Consider the following 26,020-nt stretch of genomic DNA (forward strand, 5'->3'; position numbering starts at 1 on the left):
TGTCTTACTTTCTTTTTATCCCCAAAAGCCCCACTATGTCTTACTTTCGGGGTATGTCTTATATTGGAAAAAAATTGTCGAATTATTATTTTTATTTTTTTCACAAACTTTATTTAACTGTTTTACATTTTTTTTTTTAGTCCCACCAGGGGACTTCACTATGCGATGTGCCGATCGCATATATAATGCTTTGGTATACTTAGTATACCGAAGCATTATTGCCTGTCAGTGTAAAACTGACAGGCAACCTATTAGGTCATGCCTCCGGCATCGCCTAACAGGCAGATGCTGAAGGCAGACCTGGGGGTCTTTGTTAGACCCCCGGCTGTCATGGAAACCCGACGGCGACCCGCGATTTGTTTGCGGGGGCGCCGATCGGGTGACAGAGGGAGCTCCCCCCTCTGTCAAACACATTAAATGCCGCTGTCACTATTGACAGCGGCATTTAATGGGTTAAACTGCCGGAATCGGCGCGCGCTTCGATTCCGGCAGTTGCAGCAGGAGCCAGGCTGTGTATAACAGCCGTGCTCCTGCCGCTGATCGCGTGGGTACAGTCTCAGTACCCGCGCCATCACAGGACGGCGCGGTGACGTATGGAGAGGGGGGCGGCGCGGAAGTGGGCAGGAGGCGGCAATACCCCCGTGTTTCCCCGAAAGTAAGACATATGTCTTACTTTCGGGGTACGGCTTATATTAGCCGACCCCCCTGAAACCCCCGATACGTCTTACAATCGGGGGTGTCTTACTATCGGGGAAACACGGTAGTTCACCAATGCAGACCTGATGATAGAAACGGGAGGTTGGGCACAAGTGTGAAATGGACTTCCATAAGTGGCAATTTAAGTATGGCTATTGAGGCTCAACAAAATATATGATCTGGCCCTCTTTAGTGACCATAGCATATGCTTGGTCTATTCAGGCTGGTCGCTCTTACCATAATAGTTAATGGAGAGGGGGATGCACTTCCACGCGTCCCTCCCCATTGAATTTTATGGTAGTTACAGAAATAACTGAGCGATGCTTGCTTGGCTCTTTCCATAACTCCTATAGACTTTCATGAAGTAGGTTATGTGCAAGTGCGGCCACTTCTCCATTGACTTCTATGGGGAAAGCTGCTGGCCTAAATTGGCAAATGGGGGTGCAGGACACCATTTTACAGTTAAGTGAGGATCTCAAGGACTCAGGACCTATACCTATCAAGCATTTATGACGTATTCTGTGTATATATCATACATTTTTGTAAGGCAGGGGTCTCAAACTCGGCCGGGTAAGTGGGCCACATGTAGAAAAAATGTGAAGTTGACGGCCCGCTTTACTTTCAAATTTGATACATTACAAAATTATTGTTAATCAATTAGTTATTTGAACTACTATAATAATACTACATTACTACAACAATACTACTTTAATATAATAATACTACATTACTATAATAATACTACAATACTATAACATTACTACCTTGCTGTAATAATAGCGCTAGGTTTAAACGGAAATTTGCGAGATTTGTCTACGTACTTATTTCAACAGTCCAGTTTTACAGTTTAAGTGTCGCTAAATGCAGTCCAGTAGCTCAGTTGGCAGCGTTTGGCAGACGCACAAATGTCAAGATTAGGCAGCCCCTTTTTAGATCGTGGCACAGAGGCCTCTATAGATACTGCCACAGTTCCCTCTATAGATACTACCATATTGCCCTCTGTAGATACTGCCATAGTGCCTTCTGTAGATACTGCCACAGTGCCCTCTTTAGATACTGCCACAGTGCCCTCTGTAGATACTGTCACAGTGCCCTCTGTAGATACTGCCACAGTGCCATCTGTAGATAATGCCACAGTGCCCTCTGTAGATAATGCCACAGTTCCCTCTGTAGATAATGCCACATTGCCCTCTGTAGATAATGCCACAGTGCCCTCTGTAGATAATGCCACATTGCCCTCTGTAGATAATGCCACACACCCCTAGATAATGGAAGTTTCCTCTGTAGATACTGCCACACACCCACCCATAGATAATGACACAGTGTCCTCTATAGCTAATGCCACAGTGCCCTCTGTAGATAATGCCACAGTGCCCTCTGTAGATAATGCCACAGTGCCCTCTGTAGATAATTCCACAGTGGCCTCTGTAGATGCTGCCACAGTGGCCTCTGTAGATGCTGCCACAGTGGCCTCTGTAGATGCTGCCACAGTGCCCTCTGTAGATGCTGCCACAGTGCCCTCTGTATATGCTGCCACATTGCCCTCTGTAGATGCTGCCACACACACCCCTTGTAGATAGTACCACATACACCCTCACTAGATAGCTCCAATTGGGCTCCCTCTAGGAGTGGAATCCCCAGCCAGAGCATTGCCAACGCCGATGTCCCAGAGCGGAGCACTAGTGTAGGCTCTGCTCCGGAACTCTGGGGAAGCCACTGACATCAGTGTCCATATATGGACAATAATGTCAGGGGCTTGCCCAGAGCTGGAGTCCCGGAGCAGAGCCGCTTCTAGCACCCTGCCTGGGATTTCAGCTATGCTCCAGACATCACTGTTCATATATGGACAGGGATGTCAGGGGCAACCCCAGAGCTGGAGTCCCGGGCAGAGCGCTACTAGCGCTCCTACTGGTTCTCCAACTGTGCTCCTGACATCACTTTCCATCTCTGGGGAAGCCCTAGACATTGCTGTCCATATGTGGATAGCGATGTCAGGGGATTCCACAGAGTCCTGGAGCACAACCTATACTAGCGCTCTGCCCGGGACTCCGCTCTGGGGAAGACCCTGACAAAAGCATCCATATATGGACAGCGATGTCAGGGGATGCCACAGAGTCCCGGAGCAGAGCCTATGATAGCGCTCTGCCCAGGACTCTGCTCTGGGGAAGACTCTGACAACACTGTCCATATATGGACACCGATGTCAGGGAATTTCACAGAGTCGCGGACCCAGTGGCGTAACTACCGCGGTAGCAGCCGTAGCAGCCGTAGCAGCAACTACGGGGCCAGCGATTTGCGGGGGCCCGTGCTGCCAGCCGACACGCCCCCCCATATGCCAGGAGGCACCGCAAGCAGCCGTTACTATGGGGCCCGCGCCGCCGAGCCTCCAACAAGTATGGGCCGGACGACACAGGCCCTCTCATGCCCGTAGGCATCGCTAGCACCGGAGGGGGCCCAGGTGCTAGCGACAGCCAAAAACATGCATTAGCGCTGAATGACCAGGCATGTTCTGTGCCCGACCATTCAGCACCTTTCAATGACGCTGATTGGCTAGCGGCGCTATGACGTCATCGCGCCGCTTCCGTGCTTGAAAGGCGCTGATTGATGGGACAAGTCATAAAACTGTGAGTGCCATTATCTATAGTGGGGGCTCTATCTACAGGGGGGGTTTGTCTATATGTGGGCCACTATATACATGGGGGTTTATATGTGGGGATGTGGAGCACTATATACAGGGGGGTGCTATATGGGGGGATGTGGGCCACTATATACAGGGGGGGGGTCTATATGTGGGGATGTGGGGCAATAGCTACAGGGGTGGTCTGTATGTGGGGTTGTAAGGCACAATCTACAGGGGGGTCTATATGTGGGGATGTGGGCCACTAAATACAGGGGGGTCTATATGTGGGGATGTGGGCCACTATATACAGGGTGGTATATATTTGGGCCACTATATACAGGGGTGGTCTATATGTGGGCCACTATATACAGGGGGTCTATATATGGGGATGTGGGCCACTATCTACAGGGGGCGGTCTATATGTGGGGCACTATCTACAAGGAAGTCTATATGTGGGACACTATATACAGGGGGAGCTATATGTGAGACTATACAAAGGTGGGCTATATGTAGAGCACTATCTTTAGGGGAGCTATTTTTTAGGACACTTTCTATAGTGTGGGCTATATGTGGAAACTATACACATGGGTGGGTTACCTGTGGGGCACTAGCTACAGGGTGGCTATATGTAGGGCACTGTCTACAGGGGTGGGCTATATGTGGGACACTATATACAGGGGGAGCTACATGTGAGACTCTACAGAGGTGGGCTATATGTGGAGCACTGTCTATAGGGGAAGCTATATGTTGGGCACCACGGTGGCTCAGTGGTTAGCACTATTGCCTTGCAGCTCTGGAGTCCATATGTGGCCACTATCTACAGGGGCTTCTATGTAGGTCACTATCTACAGAGGCTTTATGGGGGTCACCATCTACTGGGGGCTATGGGGGCACTATCTACAGGGGGCACGGTGTGTGTGTGTGTGTGTGACAGTGTATGATACTATTATAATCAGGGACACAGTGTATGGCGGTATAGTTAGAGGTGCATGGTATGGTGCTTTATTATATTTAGAGGTGTTGAGCATTTTAACTTCGTTTATAGGTGCAGAAATGTTTTAAAAGTGAGAAGCTGAAGACATCATAGATGTCTGGCCCGAAAGAAGAAGAAAAGAACTAGAATCTGAGACGTCACCGGTGATTCACTTAATGTAAATGCTTATTCTGCCTCTAATCAGTACTGTAGTCACTGTATGATCTGCAGCGAGATGATGGGTGTTATGATTTTTTTTTTGTGAACTAGCATCTCCCAGCATATCCTCACCATTGTTCGGGCCATGCTGGGAGCTGTAATTTTACTTCGTACAAACCTATACGGCAGGGGTTGCACTAAATTGAGCTGTATTTGTTCTGGTGTTGTATATATGTACTGATCTTGATTCTGATGCTGTATGTAAGTACTGAGCTTGGTTCTGGTGCTGTATATACGTATGAGATTGGTTTTGGTGCTGTATATATGTACTGAGCTTGGTTCTGGGGATGTATTTATGTACTAATCTTGGTTGTGGTACTGTATTTATGTACTGAGCTTGGTTGTGGTACTGTATATATGTCAGAGCTTGGTTCTGGATCTGTAATTATATAGGATATATTTATAATAACAAAATTGCAGGGCAGATTGAATTGTTCTCAATTCATTGTATATTTAATGGGAATCTGTCAGGTAGTTTTAACCCCTTGAACCACCACCATGCAGTAATACATGACTTGACAATATTTCCAAGCATTCCCTTGTATGTTTTTTTTAGATGCAGCAAAATCCTTTAAATCCACTTTTTATATGCTAATTACTCATTAGAGGGTAATGGGGCGGTGCCGCTATCCTGAAGACTCACATAATCCGGCCCCCAAACCCACCATTGCATGTTTGAGTGACATCTCCCTGGCTGATACAATTTTCTCGGATGCGCCATTGCCTTGTGGCACTATACACAAGGGGGGGGCTGTGTGGCACTAGACACAAAGGGGGTCATGTGGCACTATACACAAGGGGGAGCTGTGTGGCACTATACACAAGGGGAGGCTGTGTGGCACTATACACAAGGGGGAGCTGTGTGGCACTATACACAAGGGGGAGCTGTGTGGCACTATACACAAGGGGGAGCTGTGTGGCACTATACACAAGGGGGAGCTGTGTGGCACTATACACAAAGGGGAGCTGTGTGACACTATACACAAGGGGGAGCTGTGTTGCACTATACACAAGGGGGAGCTGTGTGGCACTATACACATGGGGGAACTATATGGAACTATTTACAAGGGGGATGGCTGTGGCTCTATCTACATGTTGCTGAGTGTGGCGCAATCTACAAGGGTCTGTGTGTGGCACATTCTACTAAGGGGCGGCTATGCTGCACTTTCTACTAAGGAGGGGCTGTCTGGCACTATATACAAGGGAGGGGGGCTGTGTGGCACTATATACAGTGGGAGCTGTATTGCTCTATATACAGTGGGGGTTTTATGGCGATATCTACAGGGGGGCTGTATGGCACTATCTACAAGGGGGAGGTGGGGGCGCTATCTACAAATGGGGTGTGACACTGTCTATAGTTGGGGCTATATAGCACTGTCTACAGGGGGGCTGTATGGCACATTCTACAGGGGGCACTATTTATAAGGGGGGCTGCTTGTGGCACCTGCATTATCCCACGGACAGACAATGAAAGACGGCAGAATGGGATATGACCATGTCAAAGCGTTTAATAATAATTTTGTTCCTGCTGATCCACTTCAATCATCCGGGAGAGATGTAGTGCTGAATATTTAGTCATATCTGTGATGACCCTTTAGAGGTCATGTCAAGGATACGAGGCTATTAATATATTTTAACAGCAAACATCATTGAAGTGTTGGTGATCTCAACCGACTTCATTTGCTGAACCTGAGGAGAACATGGGACCTGTAATTGGGCTCATCTTGTGCGGCAGTTCTACGTGCGAGGTGTTTAATTTGCCAGCACGTCTGTGAAATGGATTAATTTTTCTTATTATAGCTCGGAGTATGTGAGAAGTTGGAGCTTTCGTCAGGACAAAAATAACTCCAAAGTGTGCAGGATTGACACATATAACCCGCTTCCTTATAATAATAGGAATTTCTTCCTGTATATCTGAGATTATATTTTTAACCATAAGCACAAAGGGGCTCAACACTCCATCGTGGAAGGTGAAGCAATATCTGTAAGTGGCCTGATCTGCTCGAATTATGGACATTGCTGGTTCTATCTACATTACGTTATAGAAATTAAAAACCCCAAGCTCTGGGAATGTTGTGTACAAACAATGGGGCTGGTGCACTACTGTGTCTGGGTCTAGAAAAAGTTGAAAAATGCTCACAATCTTGGAGCAAATCGATGCATTTTGACACAATTTTGATGTTTGCACCTCACTAGACACGTAAAAGTGTTCCAAAAAAAAATGGGCACAGCTTGTAGGAAGTAGGCACAGTTTAAAATGTTCCAACATCTGCCAAAAATATACAAAAAATGTTGGCACAAAATAACCAAATCAAAAGTGTTATGCCACATGCACACGACCGTGCCGGCCAGGTCCCGTCTGATAGGAAAGTCGGGTCCATTTTAACAGACCTGATTCACCCGCTAAAGTGGATGCCACTCGGATGCTGTAAAAAATGACCAGAGTAGCACTCGGTAGTGAGGAACGAGCATTATAAGAAGTATAGTGTCTAACAGGTCGTGCAAAATGCTTGCAAATTATCATGCAGCATGCATTACTGTAATACATTTGGGGCATTTTGTGCCTGCCTGGTCCAAGAGTACGCTGTCTAAAAATTACACAGCATTAGTAAATGTGGGCCAATATGTATATATGAACATACAGGGGTAGACATAGGCAGCAGTGGTCCCTTGTGCAAGAAAAGTATGTTGGTCCCTTGTATTGTTACAGCTAATGTGTTGGGAGTGCGAAGCGCGTCATAGGGGTACTCTGAGCTAGTCCTTTCAATGATGTGCAATGTCCCTGGTGGATTATTATCCACCATAAATGATGAACCATGGTAATCTTAACTAGTCCATAACAAGCAATCAAGTAAACAGTAGAAAGCCCTATTATTTAGAATCTCTGGTTGTCCTACGCACATACTCCCACTTCTTCTTCATTTGCTTAGATTTTAACTCCATCTTCGAAGGCATTTAACACCACCCTGATGTGACATAAAGTTTAAAGTTGAGCATACACATAAGATAACTTTTTTCCGATTAATAGCCGACAGCTTTATACCCCGGCCTGCCTATAAACATACATGCTCTATTTGTACAAGAGTGCGTGTTTAGTTCAGTGGGGAGAGGGAGATAAGCGGCTGCCAGACACACTTCTAACAGCATATTCAACTCGATCGAGGGACAGTTAGAAAGCCCACCCATACACAGAGATATGATAAAGTAATCTCTGACCATGGGCATTAAGGGAATTCTCTATTGTATATCAGGAAACAACAGTGGCTCACAGTTACTAATGCTGTGTAATAGTTAGACAGCATAAATTTACCTAGACAGTAACACAATGCGCCAAATTTATCACATTGGTGCATGCTCCATGATAATTTTGGCGCATCTTGCATGACCTATTAGAGATTTTTCTATTCCTCGTACCAGCTTGATTTATTTTGTGCCAGAATTTTATGTAAGTTTTCTCACGCATTTTGACTGAGTTTAAACCACGCCCCTTAATGGTATGCCACGCCCACTGTCCCACTAAGGGATGACTCTTTTTTCAAGACACTTTTAAAACGTTTCTAGTAATGTGCAAAGATCAAAACTGAGCCAAATTGTGGCAATTTGCACCACAATTTGGTGCATTTTTTATCACATTCTAGACACAGAGAAGGTAGTAAACCTTGCGCATTGTGTGTTATTTATTTATTAGAATCCAGACTGTTCCTTTAAACCGCTCTGATATTTATGGGTTTATTGAAAGTTCACTTTAATCTGTTGTTTAATAGCAATTTAAGAAAGCTTTCCATCCCTCTCCCAAAACCGCAGTGACAGGAACATATTTCTTTTTTAAGCCACTGAACAAAGGCAGATGAGTAAATGTTTTGGAAAATTTTAAGTTGCTAAAAATATCAATGTTTTGCAGCTGGTTTATTGGTTCATAAAAAATACTCTGGGAAACAAAAAGTAAAAAAAATTTTTCCTATATTCTTAAAGTATTTTTTCATGTTTCAAGCAATAAATAATGTGTAATCTTCTCATAAAAGAATATAAAACTCAATGTTTCAAATTGATTATGATATTGTGACAGATCCACATATGAGTGGGGTTACCAAATGTCAATGTTTTACCTTTAACATCATTTATTTCTTTATTTTTTACATTACACAGATTTAAAATTCTGTGCTTATTACCTTTTTTAAATATCCATTTTTCTTGTACACAGCTTCAGAATAAAATTGTGGCTACCTGCAACAACCACTAGGGGGAGGTTATTCATTGAACTGATAATGCAATAATAAAAAAGTATGCAGTAAGCTCCTAAGCTCCCCCTAGTGACTGCTGCCGGTAGCCATAACTTTATATTTTAAGTCTAGATCTATGGAGAGAATTTGGAGCTCTGTATCATAAAAATGTAACCCTGTTTTCTATAAAGATATATTAAGAAATTAGTCAGCCAGAATTTTAGACCTAAAATAGACATAATGATAAAAGGTGGACATTTCCTTTAAGGCCTCTTGCACTTAGTAGAAGCATGTGCACAAAGCCTGTATAGCAACATTTGGAGTCCCTATGGCTGCGTACTACAGAGCCGTAAGCACTCCAGGTACTGCCTATAAGTGCTTTAAGGGCAGAGTATTTCTCTATGAAAGAACCTCTGTATACCTCCAAATTAGATCGAATACATAAAGAGGGGCAGCACAGGCCCATATGCTGTTTTGGGTGCCATATTATATCTCCATATCTTGGAGCTGAACATAAGGACTTATTTTAATTCTAATCTGCTCAATCCCCATGGAGTTTATGTGTTGGTGCTGTGTTTCAGTAGGTTAATTCCAGGAAGGTTAATTGACGTACTATGAAATTAATTGGTATACTACCAGTTTAATTGGCATCCCATAAAATTGGCCCGTGTGTGTTTTTATGCCCGTAGTGAAGAAATTAGATTTTCATCCTCATTGGTGCATGGTATGAATATACTCAGTGAATAGTATTGTCTGATATGACAGTACTATATAAAAAAAAAATAACAAATCTACAACATAACAAATCTACAATACTAGAGAAAAGAAAATGATAAAAAATGTAAATATAAAGATTTCTGAGACTACATCAAACAAAATAAGCAGATAGATTTTTCTCGAGTAGGGTACACAAGCATACAAAGCCTTGGCACGTACAAAGATGCACAAAGCTGGAGCGTTGTAGAGCTCTGGTCATATCTGAAATTTCATGAATTGGAAGATGAAAGCGTTGCGAGGCTAGAATTCTCAAAGATAACAAGTATGAAAGGTAATGACAGAGAATAAAAGCCAAGGTTATTGACAAGTTCGAGCTCATAGTGTAAGGAGAAAAAAGTTCTAATCTTGGAGCATTCATGACAGTCAGCTTTATATGTTACATTCAGGAGTATAAATGAAATCTTAAAGAATAAAGGAGACCGAGAAACGGAAAATTGCATCTTCACTGAAGAACAGAATCGAAGATCGCAATGGACAAAGCATCTCTCAGTTGGGTTTATTTCTCACTGGCAAAGGAGGGATTTATTCTCCCTACTGATTTTTTAATTTTTTTAAACCAAAAATGGAAACAGAGCAGAAGGGAACTGTAAAAAAACTTGCATAATCCATCCTATGGCAAATTTTTGCTTAAACTAGGCTTGTCACGATACCAGTATGGACTTTGATACCGATACTTCGTGTAGTATTGTGATACTCTATACCAAATTGATACTTTGCCAACAATAATGATAATAAAATAAAAAGTTCTTCCATTTTCTGATGTGAGGCGCATGGTGTGATGAATTTTGAACCTCCATGTGCCTCACATTAATAGTAATTAACCCATCATGTACCTCACAGTCATAATGGACAACATTGGGTTAATATGTGAGGTACGTGATGGGGTTAATTAGTATTAATTTGAGGCACATTGAGGTTCAAAATTCATAATACCTCGTGGCTCACATTAATAAGTGAAAGAAAGAAGTTTTTGTTTTATTTTTTAAAAGCGTAAACACCATAAATGATGCTATAAATGTGTTATTACGGTCGAGAAGATACCGAATGTGTGTATATTTCATGTATTGAGACTTTTATTTTAATGTTTTTTGTAAAAAATTTGTGTTTTTTTAATTTTACATTATTTTTTTTAACGTTTTTATTTTTACATTTTAATGTACTGGAATATATCTACAGTATATACAGATAGTACACAGGCAGTTGTTAGGAAATACCTAAGTATGCCCTAACAATAGGAAATATGGTCAGACAGCCCTGGGGTCCTTCAATGAACCCTGGGCTGTCTGCCCATATTTGGTATGTCCCTCAATCCCTATTACGCGATCCAAAGGGCATCCCCTCTTCTCATTTTCCCCCTGAATGCTGTGGTCAGCTTTGGTTGCAGCATTCAAAAGAATAGCGGCGGAGATCAGAGGTTTCTCTGATCTCCGCCGTTAGAACGGGCTACGGCTGTGTAATACAGTCATTGCCGCTCCTGACAACAAGTGTGTGCGCGTGGTCAGCATGAGGTGATGCAGATGGCGCTGCATTAATGAGTGGCGGAGCAGGCACTGAAGACAGAGAACATGAGGTTGTTTTGCAGTGCGCCCGCCATGTTATGTCTTCAGTGCCACCGCTCATTAGTTCAGCACTGGTCGCATGACCTCATGCTGACCGCCGCACGTGCGCACTTTTCAGGAGCGGGCAATGGCTGTATTACACAGCCGCAGCCCCGCTAAAATTCATGTGTTACTATACTAAGCTGTGCGGCCGTCAAAATACATGAATTAATGGTATTGAACTGTTTGAGGGTGCATGGCAACGAAATAGTATCGATATTTAGATGCATCGTGCCACCCTAGGTTAAACACAGAACAGAAAGGAGAATATACCTCTCTAACGCTAAGAGAAGGAGACCAAAGTATTAAAAATGACTATATGTTAGGTTTAAGGGTACACTTGCTTTTAGATTGTGGTAAAGGTTTCCAATTCTGCCCCTTGTACTGTATATTGTTGGTTGGTGTGGACACCTACTTTGCAAGAAAATTTCCAATTGTGTAGGTCATAGATGTCTAGCAAGTGACATCTGTAGGACCTTCTCTGACCAGTCATGGATCAGTTATGTCCAGAAAGTGCATTTGTGCCAGATATCTGTTCCCCATAGAGGTCAATCGTGTCCTCAAAAATTTATTTTTTATGTTCAATGGTTGTCTGCCCCTGCTAGAAAAATAGGATACACACCGTACACCGACACAAATCCAACTTTTTTGCCAATAATATATAACTACGGGGTCAGACTGGCCCACCAGATTACCACAAGAACCTCATGGGAACCCAGGCTGTGATAGAAATGTCCAGCAGAAGACAATCACATTTAGAGCTGATTTTGTAGCAAATCATTTGTCACTAGCAGTGGCGTAACTACCGCTGTAGCAGCCATAGCGGCTGCTGCGGGGCCCGGGCATGAGGGGGCCCATGCCGCCAGCCGTGCGCCCCCCATGCCCGGAAGCGCCGCAGCAGCCGCTATGGGTGCTACAGCAGTAGCGACGCCAAATTCAGTAGTGTCTGCATCCTTCGGACGCAGATCCTATTGTACACTATGACCGAGCAGGGAGGTGTCTCCCTGCTCTGCCATAGGCGACTCACTAGGGTCTATTTTTTATCAGTTGATTTACAAATAACCTATTAGACCTTGTTGATGATCTCTCCTGTGCGTACAATGATAAGAACAAAGTTTATGAGGCAATTAAAAGTGAATGTGCACATGTTCTGTATAGAGCCGAAGGATGGCCCGAAGGAACCCCAGTCTGATAGTAACAGTATGTTGACTGCAGAACACCTAGAGAGTCTACTAGGGGGCAGTAATTCTTCAATGAAGCAGGACTTTATTTCCATTCACCCCACCATATATATATAGAAGCAATTTTTTTGCAATATTTATACTGTGTTCGGCTGGGTTCACACTGAGTTTTTTGCAGGCAGAAAATCAGAAATTCAGATTTTGCTCTGCCTGCACGCCACATTTTTTGCCATTGAGCGATGATGGCCAAAAATGCAGCGAAATACGCTTTCTCTGCCACCCATTGATGTCAATGGGAGGTCATAGACGTAAACGCCCAAAAATAGGGCATGTCGCTTCTTTTTCCAGCGAGTCAGTTTTTCTGCTCGCAGGAAAAAAAATGCATTTTCCAACGCGGTTTCCACGTCAAAAAACGTGTCAAAAAACTCTGTGTGAACTGACCAGAGTGATTGTCACGGTTTTAGTTCTCAAGGACAGGGTAAGGGAAATATTTGGGCCTAGGTATTTTTTAGTGCCAACAATCCCATCCGTATAATGATGCAGATGGTGTAGTAGAAACTTAACTCCTTAACGCCGAAGGACGGATATATCCGTCCTCAGCAGCTGCTAGTTCGCGCAGGAGGACGGATATATCCGTCCTGTGATGGCGCGGGTACTGAGACTGTACCCACGCGATCAGCGGCAGGAGCACGGCTGTTATACACAGCCTGGCTCCTGCTGCAACTGCCGGAATCGAAGCGCGCGCCGATTCCGGCAGTTTAACCCATTAAATGCCGCTGTCAATAGTGACAGCGGCATTTAATGTGTTTGACAGAGGGGGGGGGGGGCTCCCTCTGTCACCCGATCGGCGCCCCCGCAAACAAATCGCGGGTCGCCGTCGGGTTTCCATGACAGCCGGGGGTCTAACAAAGACCCCCAGGTCTGCCTTCAGCATCTGCCTGTTAGGCGATGCCGGAGGCATGACCTAACAGGTTGCCTGTCAGTTTTACACTGACAGGCAATAATGCTTTGGTATACGAAGTATACCAAAGCATTATATATGCGATCGGCACATCGCATAGTCAAGTCCCCTGGTGGGACTAAATGTAAAAAATGTAAAACAGTTAAATAAAGTTTGTGAAAAAAATAAATAAATAATTACAGTCAAAGTCAAATAAAACTACTCTTTTGGCCCAAAAAGTGGTTTTATTTAGTAAAACGATCAAAACAAATCTCAAATACACATATATGGTATCCCCGCGATCGTAACAACTTGACCAATAAAATGAACATATTAATTAAACCGCCGGATGAACGGCATCCAAAGAAAACGCAAAAAACAACGTCAAAATTCTCTCTTTTCTCCCATTCCCCCCATAAAAAATAAAATAAAAGTTAATCTATAAGTCCTATGTACCCCAAAATAGTACTAATAAAAACTAAACATTGTCCCGCAAAAATCAAGCCCACGTACGGCCACATCGACGGAAAAATAAAAACGTTACGGCTCTTGGAACGCGGCGATGCAAAAACAAGTAATTTTTTTCTAAAAGGGTTTTTATTGTGCAAACGTAGGAAAACATATAAAACCTTTACATATTTGGTATCCCCGTAATCGTGCCGACCCATAGAATAAAGGTAACATGTTATTTACGCTGCATAGTAAACGGCGTAAATTTATAACGTGAAAATTAATGCTGGAATAGCTGCTTATTTTCAATTCTCTCCTAAAATAAAGTTAATAAAAGTTAATCAATATATTATAAGCATCTAAAAATGGTACAATTACAAAATACAACTCGTCCCGCAAAAAACAAGCCCTTATACGGCTATATAGACGGAATACATAAAGAGTTACGACTCTTGGAATGCGACCGTGAAAAAACAAAAAATAATCCTTGGTCATTAACGTGCAAAATGGCCCGGTCATTAAGGGGTTAAAGGGGAAATTTAGTATTACATTGTGGCCATTCATCTTAAAGAGCAGCTTTCAGTTTTGATTATCGGACGTCTATATGCCCTAATAGAGCATATGGACAGGGGTTGTCTTTATGAGACACCTCCTTTGATGATCAGCCAGAATTGTCTTTTAGGTTACAGATTCATGGCAACTAGAGATGAGCGAATTGATTCTACGCTAATCAATTCGGTCCGAACTTCGCAAAAGTTTTGGATTCGGAGAAAAACAAAGCTTTTGGGGTTCGCGGCGCATGAAGGGGGTTGCATATAGTCCTGGAAGACATCAGAGTCTAACATGAGTTTTCAGGGCATTCAGGGCACTGGCGGTTCGCGGCAAATTTATTTGCTCATCTCCAGTGGTTACATATTAAAATATTGTAATTTTATATTATTTATTTTCTTTATATTTTTTGTCTTTTTTATTAGCACAAAAAATAAACAAAATGGATTTATCAACAAAACAAGCAGCGCAAACAAACAATTAATGTAAACTCATTGCAGTTGTTATTAGAGAAGCATTTATATAAACCACATAATTTGGTCCCCTGAGTAATATCCAATGCAGAGCTTCCTACACTCACTTCTAAGGATAATGAACTTATCTAGAAGGTGATATGTTCTCACACAACCCGAACTATCATTTCATAACATGATATAAAAAAAAAAAAGAAAATCAAACTTACTAGAAAATAATCATTAAGCTTTCCCGGAAAAAATGAAAACTTAGGATACATATTGGAGACTAGCGTGTTGTATTTTCTTTGCGTATGGCATTGAAATTAAAGGGGTTGTCCAGGTACGGACAACTGATAATCTATCCACAGGATAGGTCATCAGTATATGATCAATGGGGGTCCAGCACCTGCACCCTGCACCAATCTGCTGCTCCAGCTGCCTCCAGGCACCTGATGTCCATGCTGGAAGTAGGAAGCTCCGGTCCAGAATAGCGGCCTAGCTGCAGCTCCTGTGGATTGATCATCAGTTGTCTGTGCCAGGACAGCCCCTTTAAAGGCCATGTATACCTTTGAAAATGTTTTGATTCGTGCAACTTTGTATTTACATTTTATTAAATATTATTTTTACTTTTTGAGATACAGCTGCTTTGTATCCTGTATACAGAGCAGTTGTATTTTGCGCTGAGACCTGTATCCGTCAGGTCAGCAGCAATGACGGGTTCGGTGGAAGTGGATCCTGCAGGTCTCTGATCCACCTGTTATCGATCGCATCTAAATTATGAACTTAGATGTGATCGATCACAAGTTCAAGGTTGACAGTAACTATAGGCAGCCATTATTTCTTCCTATGAATAATGAAGGCGTTTTTTGGAGCTGATTTTCCATTGAACACTATGAAAAACGCCTCAAAAAACGCCTCAAAAAACGTCTGAAAAGAAGCCTCAAAAGAAGCTCCAAATTTCATTCTCAGCTTCAAAAACGCCTGAAAATCAGAGGCTGTTTTCTCTGAAATCAGCTCCGTATTTTTCAGACGTTTTTTAAGCGTATGAACATACCCTAAAGAATACAGTCTCGGTTATGAATTCAGGGGTGATGCGGCAGATAGGGGAAGTTAATCTCTCCTTCAGCAACAGACACCTTCTTTTTGCCATCCCACCTTTAACACTAGAGTGTAGACATAAGGGGGTGAGGGCAAAACATAGGAGAGTAGGGAATTAATTTTTTACTTGACGCATATACTGCCTGGCATGACTGGAATGGTTCTTAAAGGTCAAATTGTTTTAAGAAGATAACTAACACTGATTCTACTTTCTGTCAACTGGGCATCCCTATGGCAAAAGGGGACAATGCAATTAATAAAACATGTAAAAAATATACTTCTTCCTCTGTCTTTATTTATTATTTAGCAGGACACAGGGCTTTGTAATATTTTATTTATAGCCCGGTTGAGTCTATAGTGACCTTAATCGGGATTCCAGAACAATAGATTAAAATTAAGAATTATCCTTAAGCAAAAAAACAGAAATCTGATCTGGTTAATCAGATATTAGTATTTAGATCAATTATTCTTTGGATATTTATTTTTTTGACCCAGAAATATCTGCAGTCTGCAGTGGTCTATCCCAGAGACAATGCTGCATGATGGAAGCAAATTAGCAGTTTAAAGACAAGTATGGATAGAAAGATAAAAGTCAGAACAGGTCTTAATGATTCTTGTATCATCCTAAAACCTTGGGGTAATCTTTCCCTTTTGTTCGGTTCAGCGCTAACATCTGGAGCTGAATTTTATGTTCCGTGCAGAAAACAAACAGCACCGCAGAATGGGAGTCTTCTCAGATTATCTGCGTTCTAGTCTGCACGGAAGATATCTGCATCACGTCCTTTACAGAGGATTTATCCATCAATTATTGAATCGAGAGGATGTAAGTACAGACTACTTTGCATAACAATGCACCAGTGCGGCATTTATTGCCAATGTGTCTACATGTTGGGTAGACTCCGGCTACCATCTAAATAACACTTAAGGTCCTTTTACAGTGGCCGATCAATGAGACAGCTCGTGGATCGGCGCTCGTTTGCTCCGGTCACAAGGAGTGAGTATTGGGACGAGCGCTTGTTACTCTGATCGCTCGTCCTCATACATTTCCATCATGTCGGCACCACTTTTCCCTGTTTACACAGTGAGATGTGCTGCCGACAACGATAATATTTTAGGCTGACGAAAAGATACGATCAGCCGATGAATGAGCGTTTACTCGTTCATCGGCTGATTGTTGCCATGTTTACACAGGGCAATTATTGCAAACGAGCGTTCTGTGAATGCTTGTTAGCCCGATAATTGGCCCGTGTAAAAGGGCCCTTAGACATATGATTAAAATATAAGGGCCATGGTCGGTGACCAAAGGTAAACCTATGCTTGTGTATGGGAATTGAATACATATATATCATTCCCCTAATATCAAGGGAGTAACAAGTAAGGCTCCATGACAAAACTTGTAAGGTGGCCCAATTGTCATACATACCTGCCAACTAACCTGATTATTACCCACTGGGTCACAAAAGAGCCAAATTGGACCTGTCACCTCTCTTGACCTGTCTGTTTTAGTGAATAATTGTATTCTCCATAATATAACAATCCTACTAGGTGTTACCAGTTTGGGGTGTGTCCCTGCACAGGTTGACAATGTCCAATCAGGGCTAACAATGCCAGAATGAGTAGGGACCCGCCCCTTTAACAAGGGGAATGGTAACACCTAGTTGACATTTTTTTTCATACATTTCCAGGAGGGATCAAAGAGGAATGGAATAATGCAGAGTTCTAAGATCACAGGTCCTCTTTAATAAGGGCTGGTTCAGAATATTTTTGGGGTGTGCCTGGGTGGAATGGGGCATGATTTAGGATTGAATTGTTGGTAAGTATGAAACTCTGCAATGATCACTATCAGAATTGAGTTTTTCCAGGAAATGTGAGACTTATGATTTTGATTATCATGGATATACTGCCTCTATTTCATCTTAATTAATCATCGTAACCTCAAATAAGTGAATCCATTAACAATGCAGTTTCGTTTCCTAAGATGTTGTGTCTGCTACCCTGACTAATACATCCATGCCTCATATAAAATTCCACTATTATTGTAGGTCAGAATCAGGTACATCACAGCATATCAATGGAGGTCTGGGAGCCGGACCCTCCCGAGCCAAGTGTCCGAGTATTCATTAATGGATGCCTCATTTCAACTCCCATCATGACTAACTTTTGTGAAAACCTCCAGTGATTTCTCTGGTGATGGGGGAGCATATGTGGCCACAGCTGAAATCAGTGGGTTTTTGTGCTGAGACCCCTTGGCTCAGCCAATTGTGGTGTCAGCTCCAAGACCCTTATCACCTAAGCCACAGCAACAAAACCTGCTCCCCCTGGCAGCCAAAGTCCCTAAGATCGTTTCTCAGCGAGTCCTAAATGTACTGCAAACTGCAAGAATTTTATAATAGTATGTTGTTGGTCTGCAAATTAAAGGGTTAACTTAAGTGGTATTAGTAGTATTACCCATAGTGTTCTACCTTTACATCCAACCTAAAATAATCCTATATAACCCTACATTCAATATAAAGATCTCATCTTGGTATTCACTCTATACACAAGGTAAAAAGGCGAACTCCTTCCATTATGCATGAGAGTCCATGTGACTTCTAATCTGTTCCCGAGGATGCGGTGCCACAAGCTATTTTTGGTATCCTGGGTCTGTCACCTCTTGACAAGCAGAGAAACTCTGTGCCTAGGGGCAGGCTGATGGTTTATTTACTGAAGCCTAATTGTTGGCCCAGATATCAGGCCACTTGTAGCCCAAAGTTACAGATCATAAATAAAGTATACACTACATGGAATCTTCCCTAACATCATACACAGGAGCCGAGATATTCAAGAAACTGCAAAATTATATAAAAACGTGAACCTACATTTTAAAATATTAGTTCTTCTATATCTTATATCTTGGTGGTCTGGCTGTTACCTTTGCAACCCCTATACTATGGCTCCAACTAATGAGCAGCCTCAGGGTAAGGTTGTATTCACACACGGGGTTTACGTCAGGTTTTAGTGGTATTTTTGGGCAATGTTTGTTGGTTATCAATAGGAGACTATGAAGTGGCCCATGTTTAATATACAGCTTACACTAGTTTTTGCTGTAAAATGCGCCCAAAAAAAATCACAAACGTGCGTGCTACAATTTTGCACTACAATTTTAGACTTTTCTCCTCACTTGTCAAACTTGAAAAGTAAGAAGTATAGTAGGAATGGACTCCAAGGAGACATGGTTTAAGTCAAATGAATTAAGTTAGTGAAAAAGATGAAGATTTCTGGCACAAATCTTTGATTGATTTTCTTTTCACATTTATTAAGTGGCGCGCACCTTTTAATACATTTAGCACTATTTACTCCAACTATCTCCTTCACTTTGTAAAAAATAACTTCTGTCTTAGTAAATGTGAGCCAATGTATTTGGGTTTTTGTTTTGTTGTTTTGATGTTTTTTCCCTAAAAGTTTTTTGGGTGCGTTTTTTTAGACACACAAAAAAAACCACGTGTGATTTACAAAGTAGAAGCAATTTCAAACCATTGCCTTATCCCAGAAATCATGAAGACATTATACTGTATGGGGCAGCTGTGGGTGGCAATATTGGGGGCATTATACTTTGGGGGCAGTTATGGAGGAATTATACTGTGGGGACAGCTATGTGGCATTATACGGGGGGGGGGTAGCTATGGAGGCATTATACTGTGTGGGGGCTGCTATGGGGGCATTATACTGTGTGGGCGCAGCTTTGGGGGCATTATACTGTGTGGGGGCAGCGATGGGGGCACTATACTGTGTGGGGGCAGCTATGGGGGCATTATACTGTGTGGGGGCAGTGATGGGGGCACTATACTGTGTGGGGGCAGCTATGGGGGAATTATACTGTGTGGGGAAGCTATGGGGGCATTATACTGTGTGGGGGCAGCTATGGGGGGGCATTATACTGTGTGGGGGCAGCTATGGGGGCATTATACTGTATGAAGCAGCTATGGGGGCATTATACTGTGTGGAAGCAGCTATGGGGGCATTATTCTGTGTGTGGGCAGCTATGAGGGGCATTATACTATGTGAGGGCAGCCTTTGGGAGGCATTATACTATGTGGTGCCATTATACTGTGATGGCAGATATGGGGAGCATTATATTGTGGTGGTCAGAAATGGGGGCATTATACTGTGTGGGGCAGCTATTAGGGGCATTATACTGTGTGGGCGCAGCTATGAGGGGCATTATACTGTGTGGGGGCAGCTATGGTGGGCATTATACTGTGTGGGGCAGCTATGAGGAGCATTATACTGTATGAAGCAGCTATGGGGGCATTATACTGTGTGGGGGCAGCTATGAGGAGCATTGTACTGTGGGGGCATCCATGGGGGGCTGTCAGGCAAGGCGGGTAGGGATGGGCGTGCGCATGTGTCTGGTGGTGTTGGGGAGGGGTAGAGGGGGGCCCAAGCTGAATTCTTGCACCAGGGCCCATGAGCCCTTAGCTATGCCCCTGCATGCATGTAATGCATGGACGCGCTAGGTCTGCCAGAGCACATAGAGAGAGGTCCCCTACATAAGTCCATATGACCTAATGGGGCATCTGGATAGGGAATGTTGTGGTGAGACCACCCTTTTAATAAGGTCCCTGATCGCTTGATGCCATTCATCTTGGTGCGCTTGCTATGGGGTTAAAAATGATGGCGATGATAGCTATGTATAAAACCTGTAGCTTTCTATGTCATTTATAAGTCATCCATAATGAGTGGCTATTAACATGACTACCAAGTTCTCTAAGTTGATGCCTTTGTGAGCACAGCAATATTAAAGAATGATTTAATTACTATAAAATAGATCTTAGCCATTTATCAGGGACCTAGGTAACCCATTATCGCTCCCAAATTAAGACTAGCGAGCAGCTCTCTTGTATGAACAACCGGCTATTTTTTACTTTCAGTGCAACATAAAGACGTAATGCATGAAAATAAGCTGAAGACTTCCCTCAACGGCATGGATGGACCATGTACAGACAACACAAGACTAAAAACAAAGCAGTTTTGGCCTCTTCTCCTGCCAGACAATGAAGGCGTGCAAGCTCACTGATGGATGCACTGCGTTCTGCTCTAACATAAAAAATTCAAGAGACCCAAAGGGACAACAGCCTTCTCTATTAATAACACATTGGCTTCTCACCTGGCATGCATTGTAGAGAAGTTGGTGTTCAAACTTCTTAATCCCCAAGATCTGTTGAAACATTTCATAAAGTTGTTCCTTGCTGAGAATAAGCTCGGAGGCTGCACTCGCTGTCATCCTGGCTTGCTGCTTGCGGGGATCTTCTTCTCCTCTGTAAATGGCATCGAATTTAGCAATCCAGGAACTCAGAACAGTCTCCTTGCTGAGGCCATCAATCTCGGGAAGACTTCTCACTCTCTTTTCTATGTGCTTTTTGAAGACCTCACGAGAGTCATTGGCAGAACAACCTCCACTCTGCACCATTCTGGCCACACGGTCACTTTTCAGAAAGACCTAAGATATTCAAACAAAAACTTTAGTGGTGGAAATCAGTTCAGTTTTTCATTGATATTTTTCCAACTCACCCTACTCTACTTCATAATATTTTTAATAAATTTGGGTATTATCATATATCAATGAAGAAGAGCTGGGAGCCATAATATCCATATATCCCCTATGTTACTTATAGTTTTCCATAGGATTACGGATGACTTGAAGTGAATGAGAAGAAGTAGGATGGACTGAGCGCTGCTGTTCATGTGAAAGACCCCTCTGTATATCAGTATGGGCAAGTACATTACAGAGGTATGGCACACATTTCAGAATCGGATTGATTATTTTCTTTCACCAGCTTGACAAAGGAATTAGTATGTTTGCGAAATGCGTAGCCTACCTGAATAAAGAACATTTCCACATTGCTCCATAGACTGGTTCTTCACCTGGACAGCAGTGCCCAGTCTAGCCAGCGTTTTCCCATCCACTTTAATACTTTAAATAAGGGCATATAAAATGTCCTATGAAAAATTAGCTGATGACACCTAATAAATAGCTCCATAAAGTAGCAAAATGTATCAGGCGTCTCTTCCCCTCACCAATCAGCTATTATCACCAGGGGAAGCCATGGCCAGCCACACCTTATAAATGCAGCATTACATGCATGTAATGCATGAAAGCGCCAAGTCTGCCAGAGCACATAGAGATGGGTCCCCTCCATGAGGTCGTGATGCCCTGATGGGGCATCTGGACAGGGATTGTTGTGGTGAGACAACCCTTTTAATAAGGTCCCTGGACCAGGAATACTCATATGTAGGTTCCTCCCTTCTCTTTAGAGTCAGATAATGTATAATTATAGGTTGTACTTGATGGATCTGTGTCAATTTTCCACCCTATCAACAATTTAACATTTCATCAGTACTGAGGGCATCACATGTAACCTTAACTTTTTGCATAACTTCAGGTAGTAAAAATAGGTACTGCCAGTGCCCAAATGCTACATAAAGAACAGCAGTACTCTACGTGGGCAATCTTGAAGTACAGGTAAACATTAAGCTAATTTCACAGTAATATATTCATGCTATATTGAGATACCTGAAATATACTTTCTATGGAACTTATACAGTGTGATGTAACCACATATAGCTCAATGTGAAGTCCTTTCCGATTGGGTGATGGAACCAGGTATGTCATTTGCACCAGAATTCAAGAGCTACAAGTTGGAGCTCAGACACTCTCGGCACTTCTGATTGGTTGAGAAGACACCAGTTGGCGTCAAGGATCGTGATTTACATATAGTGCACGCTATAGTGCAAATTTTAAGTATTTTTACTTATCATAACTTTGAGCTTATAACTGATCTAGAACATGAAGGCTGTTACCCTCCTTCTAAACCTCCATGTATAGTGGGAGAAGGATATGGTGTTAGAGCCAAGCTCTACCAAATGCTCCTTAAAACTGCTCCATGTTTAAAGAGTTATCACTGCATGTTCTTATTTCTAAAATTATTTATTGAATAGGACTATAACATATATCAAATAACAATAATTCAACACCTACTATGAGTGTGAAGCCAAATGGATGTTGCTCTAGCCGAAAATTCCTGAATTTAGTTCTTAAAGAATATAATTTAGAGAAAATATTTTCAAAACATATTGACATCATAGAAGGGGTATTTCCCACTTGGAACCCCCTCTATGAGCCAGGGTGTTGCTTACAAGCAGTTGATTTTGCATAGAAGGAACCCAGTCTGTCTATTACATGGATGGCCCTTCATTTGAATGGTGGCATGTAATACTACATTTCCCCAGTAGCGTTCAGTGTAGAGAAACTAAACAGCTGGCGGCTGCTTCCCTAAGCAAAATTATTTGTTTGCTGGGAATTTCGGGAGCTGGATCCACAGCGATCAACTGATTGTCATGGTTGTCCTCATATTAAAAGGGTTTCCTATGAGTACAATTAATTCAGTTCAAAGTTCTATAAAAATGGAGTTAAAATGAAGGTTTTCAGAAACATTCTTTTGTAGTATGTACAGCTATCAATGTATTTAGGCAGAGGGGAGTGCGTTTTTTCATATGGCTTCCTCACAGTTTTTACTGCAATTGCTCTTATGAGGAGCCACGAGTTTCCATGTACCTCACTAAGTATTCACAGTGCAGTCTGATGAGTATAAAAGAAAGCTCTAGTGAGGTGGAACAGCAGGATCGAGACAACATAAAACATCTAAGAACAGTTTCCTAGCACTGCTGTGGACATCAGTTGCTACTATAGCACACAGATAACCTTTACATGTACAATACCCTCTCTATTATTGATGCTGGAGCAGATGAATCCTAAAAACCAGTTAACATTTACCAAAATGAAAAATGAAGCTGCAATAGAGGTTTTTTTCCCAAGTACTGACGTCTATTGAAAAAATTGTATGATTACAGAAATTAGTATTTGAAACCGTAGGTTTGGAAATTGCTTAATTAGCATTCCTCTAATATTCTGATGGTATTGAAGTAGACAGTGTATTCAACTGCATTTCATTCAAGGTATGACTTGAGAGCAAATCTAGAATAATAGTATACAATACAATTTATTGAGTCCCATGATTACTAAACCCCCACCTGTGAATGTAGGGAATGACGTGGACCTGACACAAGGTCCTAAGTGTCATAGCCTTATATCCAAACACTCACGAGTTCACAAATTTTAGCTTCTCTATTATAAAGAATGCAAAAAAAATTTAAATGATTGTTATTCCGTTTTTTTGCCATTTTTATGTAAATGAGTGATCTTAATTTAAAAAAAAAAATATTTCAGAATTTATATTCACTGTAATATTCCACTAATATGGATATTTCGTATTCAATATTGCATAGGAGCACACAGTTGGCTCACATTTCCTGTCGTCTGGAGACTTATTAGCTTTGCAGTGTAGAATGTGACATGGTCAGCAGAGTCATGTCATTATCATCAGAGGGTGGGGTCAGAACAGTAATCTCATTGTTATAAGAAGATGGGGAATTTAAGGACAGCTCAATTGTACTGGTGGAAGACTAGATAAGACACAAAAGCAACACTTTACACTACACACACAGATAAGGCTCTGTATGCAGCTCACCTGTCACTCGCTATTTCCCTATGTAGGACCCTATTTATCTTCTGTATAGTGACATTTTATGCATGAGACTAAAATGAAATACTTGATTCATTTCTTTTAAGAGAAACATATCCTAGATCCTGGGGTTCAGGTATAAAACTAGTGAAAATTAAGAGCCCCTGCACACGGCTGTAGCCATAATCCCGGTGCATGATTACATCCACCGACAGTCACCCGCATTTGCAGGCCGTGCTCCCATTATAACGCCTGTCCTATGTTTTGCGGAACCTTTCTACGGTACAGACACCTTCCCATAAATATTCGGGAAGGTGTCCGTGAGCAATAGAAATGAATTGGTAATTACGGATTAATTTTACGGTCGTGTGCATGGGGCCTAAAACATTGAATATTCAAATATGACCCCCACAATGTTGCAAGAGGTCTATTGTAGTTTCAAGTAATGAAATCTTTTCATTTCATATAATAATTGAGTATAGTTTTTGGATTTTTGGATAGGTTATCTTCTGCCCGAGACTACATCTCTTTACTGTAGAGATAACAAATTGCAAAAAAACAGTTCAATGTCTTACCTCATAGTAACTCTGCACTGCATTCATGAATGCTTCATCTGCCACAATCTGAGTCTCTCCATTGAAGAAGGCCTGGAAGCGATCCTTCACTGTCTGAAGCTGCTGTTTACTGATCTATTATGAAAGAAATGAGATATAGAGGTCATTATACAGATCACAATTATCAAGATGTTCATAGAAATGACTAATTTGTGTGTGTATATATGTGTGTGTGTGTGTATATATCTATATATATATATATATATATATATATATATATATATATATATATATACATATATATACATATATATACACACTATTGATTGATGTCATAGAAATGTTGTATGGTCTCAGCTGTGTGGTTCCTGGTTCAGTCAAAACAACAGATTAATCCATAATAGTGTTTATTCTAGATAATCCCCACCTTGACCATTTAAAGGCTATGTAGACCTCTGAGGGGCATTTAAAAAAAAAATATATTATATATATATATATATATATATATATATATATATATATATATATATAAACATGTCCGTATACAGTGTGGGTGGCGTAACTTTAGTCTTTATTAAAAATGTATTTTACATTTTGAGATACAGCTTCTATTCTCTATACAGAGCAGCTGTATCTTTCGCTATGACCTGAATCCGTCAGTCCCGTGGGCCTGACGGGTTCAGTGTCAGTGGACCCTGCGTGGCTGACACGTTGGATCCACCTGTAATTTAACACATCTAAGTTAGAGGCTGTTTGAGATTAGGAAAAAGGCTGTTTGAGATTCATGAAAGATGGCCACTCTTGTCTATAGGCTGTGTCTGGTATTGCAGCTCAGCCCCTTATAAGAGAAAAAGGGTGATCAGCAATACCAGGCATAGCCCACATACAGGAGTGGAGCTGTTTCTGAAAAAATAAGGAAACCCCCTAAAACTCAGATAGCAACATTACTGCTGAAAAAGTGGAACAAAATGCCCAATATGCTAAGATGATTTGCCTGTAATAGAGTTTTTGCAGCTTTGGAAGATGATGGATGTGATATATTAGCTATCGGCCATGACAGGATTCACTGTTACTATTAAGCCTTTGATACATCATCATCCAGCACTACTTAAATTGATGCTTTACGTCA

General features: G+C 41.9%; 1 protein-coding gene across 16 annotated transcripts in view; it reads right to left on the reverse strand.

The window, feature by feature from the left end:
- Nucleotides 1-26,020, reverse strand: part of CADPS (calcium dependent secretion activator) — a 357,994-nt gene that overhangs the window by 219,680 nt on the left and 112,294 nt on the right. For all 16 annotated transcript variants that reach the window (XM_075833970.1, XM_075833961.1, XM_075833967.1 and 13 more), the window contains exons 2-3: nt 24,913-25,026; nt 20,923-21,255 (exon numbers count right to left, since the gene is read on the reverse strand). In XM_075833970.1, coding sequence (XP_075690085.1) covers nt 20,923-21,255; nt 24,913-25,026 — 447 coding nt within the window. The remainder of the gene's footprint in view (nt 1-20,922; nt 21,256-24,912; nt 25,027-26,020) is intronic.

The sequence above is a fragment of the Rhinoderma darwinii genome, chromosome 7 (genome assembly GCF_050947455.1).
Source record: "Rhinoderma darwinii isolate aRhiDar2 chromosome 7, aRhiDar2.hap1, whole genome shotgun sequence".
NCBI lineage: Eukaryota > Metazoa > Chordata > Amphibia > Anura > Rhinodermatidae > Rhinoderma > Rhinoderma darwinii.